General features: G+C 47.2%; 1 protein-coding gene across 1 annotated transcript in view; it reads left to right on the plus strand.

Moving 5' to 3' along the window:
• The window catches only part of LOC147722358 (uncharacterized), a 700192-nt gene that overhangs the window by 54891 nt on the left and 631808 nt on the right, over window positions 1-13493 (plus strand). Inside the window, exon 4 of the mRNA XM_086967301.1 lies at window positions 3475-3564. Within this exon, the coding sequence (XP_086823427.1) occupies window positions 3475-3564 (90 nt within the window). The remainder of the gene's footprint in view (window positions 1-3474; window positions 3565-13493) is intronic.

The following is a 13493-nucleotide window of genomic DNA, read 5'->3' on the forward strand; positions in this document are numbered from 1 at the left end:
ATCGCAAGACCTGTGCGACTCCCTAGCCACCTTCTTTCACCACAAGATCACCGACATCCACGACAGCTTCAACTGCGAGACCCCCGCACCCACCACCGAGTCCACCACCCCCGCGACCACTACCCGCACCAGCCGCCTGACCGCCTGGTCCAACGTCAGCGACAAAGACACCATCAAAACCATGAACTCCATCCACTCCGGATCCCCATCCGACCCCTGCCCTCACCACGTCTTCAACAAAGCCAGCACAACCATCACGCCCCACCTCTGCAAAACTATCAACAGCTCCTTCGAGACAGCAACCTTCCCGGAAAGCTGGAAGCACGCCGAGATCAACGCCCTTCTGAAGAAACCCAAGGTGGACCCCAAGGACCTCAAGACTTACGGCCCATCTCCCTGCTCCCGTTCCCGGCGAAGGTGACAGAGAAGATTGTCAACAAACAGCTAACCCGCTACCTCGAGGACAACAACGTCCTGGACCCTTCCCAATCCGACTTTCGCAGCAACCACAGCACCGAGACCGCCCTCATCGCCGCCACTGACGACATCAGGATCCTAATGGACAGAGGAGAAACAGCCGCCCTCATCCTCGTGGACCTATCAGCAGCCTTTGACACAGTCTGCCACCGCACCCTATCAGCACGCCTCCATGATGCCGAAATTCAAGAGAAGGCCCTGGCCTGGACCACATCCTTCCTCTCCGGCAGAACCCAGAGCGTCCGCCTTCCACCCTTCCGCTCAAAAGCCACCGAGATCATCTGCGGAGTCCCACAGGGATCCTCCCTCAGCCCAACGCTGTTCAATATCTACATGGCACCGCACGCCCAAGTCGCACACCAACATAACCTCAACATCATCTCCTACGCCGACAACACCCAGCTGATCATATCCCTCACCGAAGACCCCCACACCTCCAAAGCCAACCTCCACAGAGGAATGAAGGCCTTAGCCGACTGGATGAGGGACAGCAGACTGAAGCTGAATTCAGACAAGATGGAGGTCCTCATTCTCGGACCCACCCCATCAGACTGGGACGACTCTTGGTGGCCCACATCGCTTGGCACAGCCCCGGAACCCACAGACCACGCACGCAACCTGGTGGGTCATCCTCAACTCCACCCTCTCCATGACCAGGCAAGTCAACGCAGTCTCTGCATCCTGCTACCACACCCTCTGAATGCTCCACAGGATCTTCAAGTGGATCCCTCCCGACACAAGAAAAACCGTCACCCAGGCCCTCGTCACCAGCAGACTCGACTACGGGAACGCCCTCTACTCAGGAACAATTACCAAGCACCTGAGACGACTACAACGAATCTAGAACGCCTCGGCACACCTGATCCTCGACGTCCCCTGACGCAGCCACATCACACCCCACCTGAGAGGTCTACACTGGCTCCCCCTCAACAAGAGGATCACCTTCAAACTCCTCATCCACGCACACAAAGCACTGCACAACACCGATCTTACATAGCTCAAGAACCGTCTCAGCTTCCACATCCCCACCCGAAGCCTCCGCTCAGCCAACCTCGCCCTCGCCACAGTTCCTCATATCTGAAAAACCACCGCCGGCGGCAGATCCTTCTCCTACCTCGCCGCCAAGACATGGAACGCTCTCCCTACCAGCCTACGACAGACTCAGGACCTGCTGACCTTCAGAAAACTTCTCAAGACCTGGCTCTTTGATCAGTAGCGCCCCCGCGCTTTAGAAATGCATTGATTGATTGATTGATTTAACTTTAACCGGGTAAAGCAGTAACTACATGTCTTCTCAATCTAGAAGTGTGGAATGCTACCCCCGCCACCAGAACTAGCGGGGGGTTAGTATTATAAAGTGTTTGACACCTTACACAACATGTTTTGATAAAGCCAAACCAAAGTTAGCATTAACCGCAAGGATTATAATGCATTTAAGATTATATGGTATGGCTATATCATAGAACAGCTATAAGGAGATGGTTCCGAAAGCTGCAGAGGGGCTCAGCTCATGCAAGGGCACCCTCTCACATAAAACTAAGCACTCTGCCTCCAGGATTGTTAAGGCCTGCCATAGGAGTGACTTATAGGTTACTATGTGTCTATATATAAGGTAGATATAGATATACTATATCTAAGTAAGGGGTGGTTACACCACCTTACCCAAGCTGAGTGATTAGCCAGTGGTGTCAGTTTTGATGGCCAGCCAGGGGTGGCATAATACGTGCTGCAGCCCCTGGTAGGCCTTGGATGCACCTTTGCCCTGGGTACCTATGGTACACTATACAGGGGCTCCCAAAGGTGACCCAATATCCAATCTGGCATGTACCTAAAGTACATGGCATCTATTTAGAGAGAGAACAGCTGGGCTGTGGGTCTGATTAGCAGGCCCATAGCCACACTAAAGTCGAAAAACCAGAGAATCACAGCAAAAAGTGGGGGTGACCATAGGAAGCAGACCCTACTCTCCTACATTGTTTCTCTATCATTGTGCCATATATAAGTTTGATGTACTTACCGTACTCACTTTGAAGAACCTCACCTGCCACAAATCAGTCCAATGCAAATCTCGTATACGTCTGTTGCACAAGGCATCTAGAACATGTTGTGCTGTGCCTGAATCAGGGATTAGTTCTTCTAGATGATAGCTCTTGTTGAGATCCTGTTCTGAGACTATTTTTGCCACATAAGAAAGGTGAATTATTGCTTTGATGTAGTTTGTAGTGTGATGCTCTTTTTTAGATTGCTGCTGTATTCACTTGGCACCTGTTCACTCATATCCGGGTATTCTTGTCCAATTTGTTCTTTGGTCACGGTACTATTATAACACTGACAGTATAGGTTCTGGCTCAGATCCAATGGTATACTGGCCCTCCAGGTTGTGGATTTCTATTCTGGCCTTACGTTTGGATGCTTCCAAAGTCCAAGACAATGCGTTTCATATTACACTCCAAATATGCACACTTTCTACAGTTTTTCATACTAATCGTAGATGTGTGATGGGGTTGTGAAAAAAACACTGAGAACGTTTCTAAATACCCTCAATCGTATGATTTTGTTGATTCTGTCAACCTGGCCTCCCTTAGAAACATTCATGTCTCCAACACCTACCGTAACATATTTTTCACGGTCTTACATTTCATGTACGTATCCAAATGTCTATAAATACTGATTCTGTTAATCAGCATCTGCCATTTTGCCCCAGGTGCGACTTTTTGCACACCTGACATAAACTTAGCTGTGTATAATGTGTACGGAATTGAGCTGTAAGTCACTAATATGACAAGCGTTACATTGACTTTACCCCTGATGTAGTAGTGTGCATCCTATACATACTATTACATCATCCAGGAGTTTACATATTCATACAATTCTTTTGGTTGTTTCCAGTTTTTAAAAAATATCTACTACACAATTAATTTTCTGTTTGATTATTGATGAAAATTACAATTTGTATGAAGTGCAATATTTAGTAATATTACATATTATATTGCTTAGGTTATATGTTCCTTGAAAGAGTTCAATGACTACAGGCAGTACCTGACAACAATGAAGTTAGATTTCGAAAAAAGCTACCTAAGGGAGCAGGTAAGTGTTTTAAAATGAAATACAACTCACTGCTTTAAAGTACTCTCCATCCCAATTAATTAACCACCCACTTAGCTTCCTCTCCTACAACTCGTCGGCTTTAAGCTTGTCTTTGACCTTGTACAGGGCTCCGCTGCCTTTTGGCTAGATATGCACTATAAAAATACCATGTAATTGGCTAGACTTGAGTTATAGAAATACCATGCACATATATGCACCCATACATACCATAAGAAATTAGGTTACTAGCTGAGGGGGTGAAATCCTACTCAAGCAGCAACCACAACTCTTGTCAAGGTGAAGCCACAAGCAAATCTCAAATTGCCCTGTGCTCAGCCCTCTGATAGTTTGGCACAGAGCAGTCAGGCTTAACTTAGAGGCAATGTGTAAAGTTTTTATGCAGTAAGTCTAACAGTAATAAAGTGAAACATAACACAAAAAGGGTCACACACCAATTTAGAAGAATAGAGTAAAACATAATTTATAATTTAAGAAGAAAATGACAAAAACACAATCAGTAGAACCAGAGATATGCAATTTTAAAGATTTAAATTGCCATAGCACAAAAAAACACAAAGCGTCAACTGTGGTTATCTGGTTGCGCTAGACCGGGACAAAGTCAAAGTCTCAAGTACAGGCATACTGCGATGGAGTGCGAGACAGCTACGGACACCCAGTTAGGCCCACTGAACAAAGTACCTTTAATCCTGGTTGGGGAACGATGTGGAGTCCTGCGACAAGGATGCAGGTGTGGAGATGTGTCGCATAGCAGCAATTACGGGAAGCTGCAAGGCTGAGATGCAAAGTTCTGCGTCATGGTTGAGGATGAAGTTGACGAGGGGCTTGCTATGTAAAGTCTTGATCGAAGATGCCATGCGCATATGCTGTTTCCAAAGAATTTGTAGGGCTTGACATACGGAGCCCTTTGTTGTCGTCAAGGATGCCCTTGATGAGGAGCTTTTGATGCGAACGCCTACATCAAGGATGCATAACTCAGCTGTGGTTCCGATGAGAAGTCCTATTTTTGGGATTCATTGCGCAGTGGATCCGATGCAGAATATTGTGATGTGATGCATTGTGCTGTCACTTCTGCTGGGACCAACTGTGCTGGCAGAACTACTTCAGGCCTACTTCCAAGGGTCTGGGACAGCGGAGCACCACATGGGATGACAGGACTCACAGCAGGCAGAGACCAGGTACTGGGCTTAAGGTTGTTGGAGCTGTTCTGTCTCTGGAACACAGATCAGGAGGCCAGTCAACTAGCCCTTGGAGTCAGTATAGTGGACCAGGGTTCACGTTGCAGGTCCAGTCTCTCTCTTTCAGGCAGGAGACAGCAGGGCAGTACCGCAGGGCAGCAAAGTGGCAGTCCTTCTTTCAGCCAGGCGGTACAGCAGTCCTTTTTCTGCAACAAGGCAGCACAACAGTCCTTCTTCTGAGTCTTCCACAGGTCCAGATGTGTACTGAAGAGTTGGGTCTGAGGGTCCAATATTTATACCTGGTGCCCACTTTGAAGTAGGAGAAGGTTCTGGAGGTTACACCCCCAAAGATGTTAGGAATTACCTCTCTTCCTGCCCTGGTTTCAGATTGTATGGGGTCACAATACACTGCCGTCAAACCCCTTTAAACAGTGCTCAGGCAGAGCCTGTGTGAAGTGCAAGTGTGGTAGGTGACACCTCCTCCACCTCATCAAGTCAGAGTTGGCACATCCTGCCAAAACAAATGGCCCATTGTTTTACTGTCTGAGAGCGATACACAAGGGCCAACTGCCAGCTACATGTGGTCATGTGACCCAGGGACAGGCTCCAAATGGTTAGGACAAGAACATGTTAGCTTTCTAAAAGTAGAAAACACACAAATGATGGATCAAACATTCACCCCAAGTCACAGATCTGGGTGAAACTCATAATTTTTTTGCTCACCAACCACCCCAGTTTGGCCACAGCCATGTGCCAATCAGTCTTGACCCGGCTCCCCATTGGAACAGTCCAGCCCAAACTACCTGGCCAGGTCCTTCCTGGACCGGAAAACAAGTATCCTGGGATCGGTTTTGGGGTATTACCCCTGATTTGATTTGATTTGGAAATTTGTATAGTGCACGGATGCCCAAGGACATCTGGGTGCTGTGTGGTGAAGTGCTGGAAAAGAGTGAGAGTGGAAAAAACTTAGTGAAGAGCCAAGTTTTTTGTGCCATTCTGAAAGGAAGCAATGTTGGGCTGTTTTTTATGTCACTCTAGTGAGTTCCACAATTTCACAGTCCTCAGAACAAAGCTTCTTCCACCCCAACAAGCTTAGTTGAATCTGGGGGTTTGTATGAGTTTGCTCTGCGCTGACCTTAGATTTATGACAGGTGAGTACCAGGTAAAGTGTTGTTTCAGGTACTGAGGACCTTTCCCTTGCAGTGCCTTGAACGCTAGGCATAAGGATTTAAATTCTATCCTTTTTTCCACTGGGAGCCAGTGTAGCTTTCTTAGTCCGTGGGAGATTGACTTGAATTTCGGAATGTCCAGCAGCAATCTGGCTGCTGCATTCTTCAGACGTTGCAGCTTCAGCAGATGCTGTTTTTGCCGGCCCACATAAAGGGCATTTACATAATCGAGTCTGGACAGGGCTAAACTATCACCAGTGTTTTCACAGGATTTGGTGGAATGAAGGACTGAACGTTTCTAAATGTCTTTAGAATAAAGAAGACAGTGGAGGAAAGCTTGTTTATCTGATGTTAAAACATCAGGTTGCCATCATAAATGGCGCCCAGATTCTTGAATTTCTTGACTGGGACCAGAGAATCACCCAGACCGCTAACCACCATCTGTGTGACCAAAAGGAGGTGTCTGAGCCCAGCATTCTTTCCCACGTTCAGCTTTAGGCAGTTCAAGTTTATGCAGTTCGAGCTCATTCACTGATTCACCTGGGACAAACAGCAATTAAAGCAGTCTGCTGTTTCCTCTTTATTACTAGAGATGGACACCACTAACGATACGTATGCGTAGGATATCAGGGAGAAACCAAACTGCCTCTTTATATCCGCCAAGTGGGGGCACATATATGTTGAATAACGTAGGGCTCAATGATGAGCCCTGAGGTAAACCACAGGGAAGCATGAAATGCTCTGATGAGGATGTTCAAAGCTGAACCTATTTGAGCCTGTTGCTCAAATAGGATTTATTTAGTTTAAGGGCAGAATCCTTAACCACTGCCTCTGAAAATCTTCTGATCAGTATACCATGATTTACGGTGTCTAAAGCTGCAGATAAATCTAATAAGATCAGAGCGGCTTTGGCACCAGTGTCCAGGATTGCTCTGAGCTCTTCACCTGCCATGACTAAGGATGTTTCTGTGCTATGTCCTTTTCGGGAAACATATTTTAGGGGATCTAGCAGATCCGCTGATGATATGAAGGCTGTTAGTTGGAAGTTCGAGATTTTTTCCAGAATCTTAGCCGGGTAAGGTGTCCTGGAAATTGGTCAATAGCTGCTGATATTGCCTTGGTCCAGATTGGGTTTCTTTAAGAGAGGTTCAATCCAGTGGTATAGTGAGCACGGAGCCAACGTCTGGGCATACTCTTGCCACTTAGGGTGAAACAGCAAAAAAACACACAAATTATGGGTGGTATGCAGAACAAATAAAACATTCACCCCCAGTCACAGTACTGCTTTAAATCTATCGGTTTATTGCTCACCACACCACCCCAGTTTGGATCCAGCCATATGCAAATTAGTCTTGACCCTGCTCCCCATGATAACAGTCCAGGCCGAATTTCCGGACCACATCCTCTCTAAGTGTGAAAGGGTATGCCTCTTTTATGGACTATGGAATCATAATAACTATTGAGAACTTGTTGATGCGTGTTGTGAATATCTACATATATGTGTAACAACCAATTAGCCCAGCATAAAGTCTCTATATTATGAATTTCACAGCATCAAATGCATGTTTCATTGACTAATGTAGAAGCATTTTCAAAGTTCTGTATAGCAATGGAATGAATTAGTGAGATCACCCTCAGGACAATATGTCATTTAACGATGATGGTGGACCAGGTGCTTAATTTGAGCAGATGGTTTACGGTGCTCGGTCCCAACACTTAATTGTCAACACCGGCACTTATGATACTCTGCCACATGGCAGTGCTGTTTGTCAAATTTAGAAAGGAGTACAACAACAGCTGTTTATTAATTCAATATACCTAGGGCCACAGGAATTATGTGATTGTTTGGCTATGACGATTTTCAAACAATTGTGTATTTCCCACATAGTCCATTATCTGCTGCACAATCTGCAGATTTTAACAAAAAAACTTTTAGTAGCTCAAACTGCTCAAAATTAACTAAAACACAGCAACATGTGTTGCCGTGCAGTGGATCCCCCTTTGCAAAGGTTAACTGGTATCCTTTCTGGTGCTTATTGCAATATTTGGGTATTCAGCCTGTGTTAACGAGGGAAATCTATGCCAGCACAATTTTAACAAGTGTAAAAATTGGAAAATAATGATGTAATACTATGACAAAAAGTGGTGCATTATGTCACACAATTTGCCTTTTCTTGCCACATAATTTAGTCAACCATGCCGCATAATTTGGCACTCCCCTCCTGCATAATTCGAGTTCTGAATATACCTTAATACCTGTCTACAAAGTCATTCTTATAGTTTTGGGGGCCTGGAATAGTCTGAATTGCCACACTTGGAGGAGTGTGATGCTTAGTAATAATAATAATAAAGAGCTTATAGAGCGCTCAGTAACGCCATCACGGCGTGTCCCCGCGCTAAGCTACCAGAAACCTGCCTAGAACAGCCAGACTCTATGCAGAATATAGGTGAGTTTTGAGCATCGCCCTGAAACGCAGTTCATTGTCCTCCAATCGCAGCACAGGAGATAATTTATTCCAGTTTTGGGCTGCAAGTAGCGCAAAAGAACGTCCTCCTATCCTCGCCTTCCTAATCCTGGGGACTGTCAGCAGACCGGTACCTTCTGAGCGGAGGGTCCTGGTAGGCTCATAACGGCTGACTAGCTCCTTCAGATATGCTGGTGACTTGTCCCAGACAATACGGTGGCAAAAAAGGAGGCACTTAAATAGCACACGCTTCTTCACAGGCAGCCAATGAAGAGCATCCAGTGCCAGTTTTGAGCTAGCTCTCCTGGGTCTTCTTAACACCAGTTTGGCGGCGGAGTTCTGGATGACTTGTAGGCGACCTATGCTGCCCTCGGTTGCCCCAAGGAACAGAATATTGCCATAATCCAACCGCGAGGTCACTAGTGCCTGCGTTAGAGTTCTTCTGGCTGATAGAGGCAGGAGGTCTAAGGTTTTATTTAGGGTCTTTAGGACTCCAAAACATTTGCCCACCAGGCGCCTTATGTGGCCTTCATAAGAGAGCGAAGGGTTCATCCAGATTCCCAGATTCTTAGCCTCCTGACATGGTATGGGGGTAGGGCCCAGGCATGACGGCCACCACTCATCCGACCATTTTTCGCTTTTTCCCCCTACCACCAACACCTCTGTTTTGGAGCCATTGAGTTTTAGACAATGGGCATCCATCCACTCTGCTAGTGCCTGCATACATGATTTAAAATTTTTTGGGGTGTTGGAGGTGCTCTGAGAAAGGGAGATCAACAGCTGAGTGTCGTCAGCGTACGACACTAGTTCCACCCCAAAAGAGTGTACAACTTTCGCCAGGGAGGCCATGTATAAATTAAAAAGAGTGGGGCTCAGGGCCGAGCCCTGGGGTACTCCCTGGTCTAGTGACATCTCCCTTGAGCGGCAAGTCCCCTGCTGAACCTGGAAACATCTCTCTGTAAGGAAAGATTGTAGCCAGCCCAGCGCAGGACCCGCGACCCCAGCTTCGTTCAGACACCGTAGCAGGATGGAATGCGCTACGGTGTCGAAAGCCGCGCTTAGGTCTAGCATGATCAGGGCCATTGTGTGACCAGCATCTGCCCCTGCTCTTAGAGTCTCAGTGGCTCTTAGGAGGGCCGTCTCTGTAGAGTAGCCCGCCCTAAAACCTGATTGTGAGGAGTGGAGTAGATTACATTTTTCCAAGTGCTCCGTGAGCTGAGCATTAACCACCTTCTCGGCTACCTTCGCCACGTACGGCAATAAGGAGATTGGTCTGAGGTTTTCTAGTACCTCCATGCTGACATTGGGTTTTTTCCTTATTGGGAGTACAGTAGCCTTCTTCCACTCTCTGGGGACTTGTTGAGTGGAAAAGGAGGTTTGAAGGACGTGCCTAATGTGAGGTTCCAAGGCTGTCAGACCCTCAGATAAGACCCAGGCAGGGGCCGGGTCATTGGGGGAGCCGGACTTGACGCTCCGACAAATGGTTGATAACTTGTCAGCTGCCGGAACCTCGAAGGTTAGGAGTGAGGAGTCCGGGACTGTCAATGAGCTGTTTGCTCTAAAATCAATGCCCTTAGCTGGTGTATGGGAAAAGGAAGCATAAATCTTCTTGACTTTACTAGAGAAGAAGTCAGCGATTTTATTACATCCCTCCTTGGAAGGATTTACAGGGGAATTGGAGCTAGAAACCAACGATATTTCTTTATATATTTTAAACAGTTCCCGTGAGGAGCTCTCGGCGTCCTCAATACGAGTCTGAAAATATTTGGCTTTAGCTCTACGCACCGCATATTGATAGCTCCGGTGTGCTGAGCTGTAGCTATTTTTTGCTTGCTCACTCGGATTCCTTCTCCAGGTTCTTTCTAGCTTTTTGCATTTAGATTTGGTTTGCTGGAGTTCAATCGTGAACCATGGGGCAGTGCGTTGTCTACCAGTTTTAACTTTGCCTTTGCACATAGGAGCTAGCTCATCCAGGGTGGCAGTGACAAGTAGGTTAAACTCCTTATTCGCCTGGTCACTATCCAGAGCACTTATTAGTTGAGCTTTCTGGATGGAGCCCACAAAGTTTTCTTTGGAGAATTGTCTCCATTTGCGTTTCATATAGTAACCGTCCCCATTGTCTTTAGTCCTAGAGGCCTGGTAAAAACAGTGAAAAGGGACCAGAAAGTGGTCAGTCCAAGGGAGCTGACGGGGGGTGAGTACTTTTATTTTATCCCAGCTCGCAAAGATAGGGTCTAAACAGTGACCCTTCTGATGCGTGGCTGTTGTACTTAGCAAAGTCAGCTGTAGTTCCTGTAGTACAAGGCGAACATCCTCTGCCTCCTTCTGTGCAGGGTCCTCTAGGTGTAGATTCAGGTCACCTAATATCAGAACCTTGTTATGTTTAATGGCGGTCTGAGTAGCCCCTTCAAGTAGGCTGCTACGAAAGTTTCCCAGAGACCCAGGGGGCCTATAGATAAGGATGCCAGAGATAGTGTCATGTTGCGTCAGTTTGATGCTAAATTCACCAGCTTCGCAATCATCAATCTTTAGTGGCTTTAGAATACACTCGAACGGGTGTTTGACAATAATGGCGATCCCGCCTCCCCTTCCTATTGTCCTATCAAGTCTGTGGAGGGTGTAACCAGGAGGGATGGTGTCCAGTATGTCCGGGTCGGAGTGTTCTCCCAACCAAGTCTCAGTAAGGAACAGAATCTGCATGTTCTCATCCAATAAGAGATCCCACAGCTGGAGAGTGTGTTTACTGATGGATCTACAGTTTAGGAGACCCCCTTTGGCCAGAATAGTATCTGGATCAGGAGCGACTGGCACTAAGCAGCTGCCTGTGAATGAACAATGAGGACATGGTCCTAGGTCCAAGGGCTCCATCAAGTGGTGGCAGTAAGTAGGTAGACCGGGACATAGGTCTCTCAACCTCTTACTTGTATATGTCTGCCTGGCGCACGCCCGCCGAGCAGGGGTCTGGGCCCCTGGTCCCGGCCGGTCGCGGACGGGCGCAGACGGGCTTGACTTGTGCGCGACTTCGGCGCGCATCCGGCGCGCCCGCTGCGCCAGCCCGCTGCGCCGTCTGAATCCTACGCACATTTTATGGGAGATGAGGAGGGTGGGAGGCCGGCGCGACTAGAGCGCTGCCCCTGCCCACACCCAAGATGGCGCCCGCCGCCGCCTCGAGCCGGGAGTAAGAATCGGCTGGGCGAGGCTGTTTCAGAGCGGTAGTGTGTTTAGAGGTGTCAGAGTGCCTACAAATCGATTCCCTTTTAAAATTCTGAAGGAGAAAGCCCCAAGTTTTAAAAGTACCAATGCAATAAAAACACGCTATAAAAACACAGGCTGTCGCTGTTTTTGTCAACAGATTACCCAGTAGCTCGCAGCCCTAGTCCTCCCTCTAGGGAGAGCTCTAACAGGCAGCGAGCAGTTCAAATCACCCCAATTAAATATTCTGGGAGGGCGGGAGGCCGGCGCGACTAGAGCGCTGCCCCTGCCCACACCCAAGATGGCGCCCGCCGCCGCCTCGAGCCGGGAGTAAGAATCGGCTGGGCGAGGCTGTTTCAGAGCGGTAGTGTGTTTAGAGGTGTCAGAGTGCCTACAAATCGATTCCCTTTTAAAATTCTGAAGGAGAAAGCCCCAAGTTTTAAAAGTACCAATGCAATAAAAACACGCTATAAAAACACAGGCTGTCGCTGTTTTTGTCAACAGATTACCCAGTAGCTCGCAGCCCTAGTCCTCCCTCTAGGGAGAGCTCTAACAGGCAGCGAGCAGTTCAAATCACCCCAATTAAATATTCTGGGAGGGCGGGAGGCCGGCGCGACTAGAGCGCTGCCCCTGCCCACACCCAAGATGGCGCCCGCCGCCGCCTCGAGCCGGGAGTAAGAATCGGCTGGGCGAGGCTGTTTCAGAGCGGTAGTGTGTTTAGAGGTGTCAGAGTGCCTACAAATCGATTCCCTTTTAAAATTCTGAAGGAGAAAGCCCCAAGTTTTAAAAGTACCAATGCAATAAAAACACGCTATAAAAACACAGGCTGTCGCTGTTTTTGTCAACAGATTACCCAGTAGCTCGCAGCCCTAGTCCTCCCTCTAGGGAGAGCTCTAACAGTACTTGTGTTGGTACTGTCATTGGCAGCACTGGCAGGGGCAATGGGTAGTGCAAGCTGCAGTTGGCATGTGACAAGGGCCTGGCACTTTTTTCACAAATGAAGCACTGGATCCTTATTTAAAGCGGAATAAAAAAAATCTACAGCAGAGGTCTTCAAACTTTTTGCTCCTAGCCCCCCTAGGCAAAATGTTTTATATATATACTTGAGGCAAGTTAGTCCCAATGTAAATGACATGTGTAACAATAACGTACTACTGCATTTCCAAAGTACCAACATGTAAAATCATTTCAAATTATAAGATAACAAAATGGTTTCTAATAATTCTCATTAGTACATATGTGAATATCATTCTCTGAAAGTTTCAGTGAAATTGAAATTAGCATTTACGTGCAGCACCATTTCTTTCTCTCAGTTGGTGCACACTTTAACATAAGGAAAAATAGTATTAAGGCAACTCTCTAACATTATTTCTACGTTATCTAATTTACATTTAGTTCTGTTAATTCTTCATGTATATCTCATTATCCAAGGAAGACTGGTTAATAAACTTCCACCACACATTAGTTATCCATTTCACATTAATATTTCACATTAAAAGAATACCATGAAATCTTAGTAAGCACAACTCAGTTATTCAAACGAGCAATTTATATCTAGTCTACTCTTTTCTGCATGCTTTTACGATGCAGTAACCTTGAGGGTCATTAGGATGGCGGGCGGCCCGCCATCCTAGCGATAACGGGGGTCCCGCACTCCAAATCATGATGCGGTGGTAGCCGCATCCAGCGTATTAACATTGCGGACGTTGCTGCTAGCTGCAGCACCGCCGCAGTTTTGAAAATCGCATGTTGTGTACTTCCATGCACAATGTGGCAGGCACCAGGGGCGGATTGGCAATGCGGGCATTCGGGCATTGGCCAAAGGGCCGGTGTCCCCGTGCCCTCTGTGGGCTGGTTTTTTTCTCCCCTTTCCGAGCCGCACAGTGAAGCTGCATTAATTTCTCTGT

The sequence above is a fragment of the Lissotriton vulgaris genome, chromosome 4_1, assembly GCF_964263255.1.
Source record: "Lissotriton vulgaris chromosome 4_1, aLisVul1.2, whole genome shotgun sequence".
Taxonomy (NCBI): Eukaryota; Metazoa; Chordata; class Amphibia; order Caudata; family Salamandridae; genus Lissotriton; species Lissotriton vulgaris.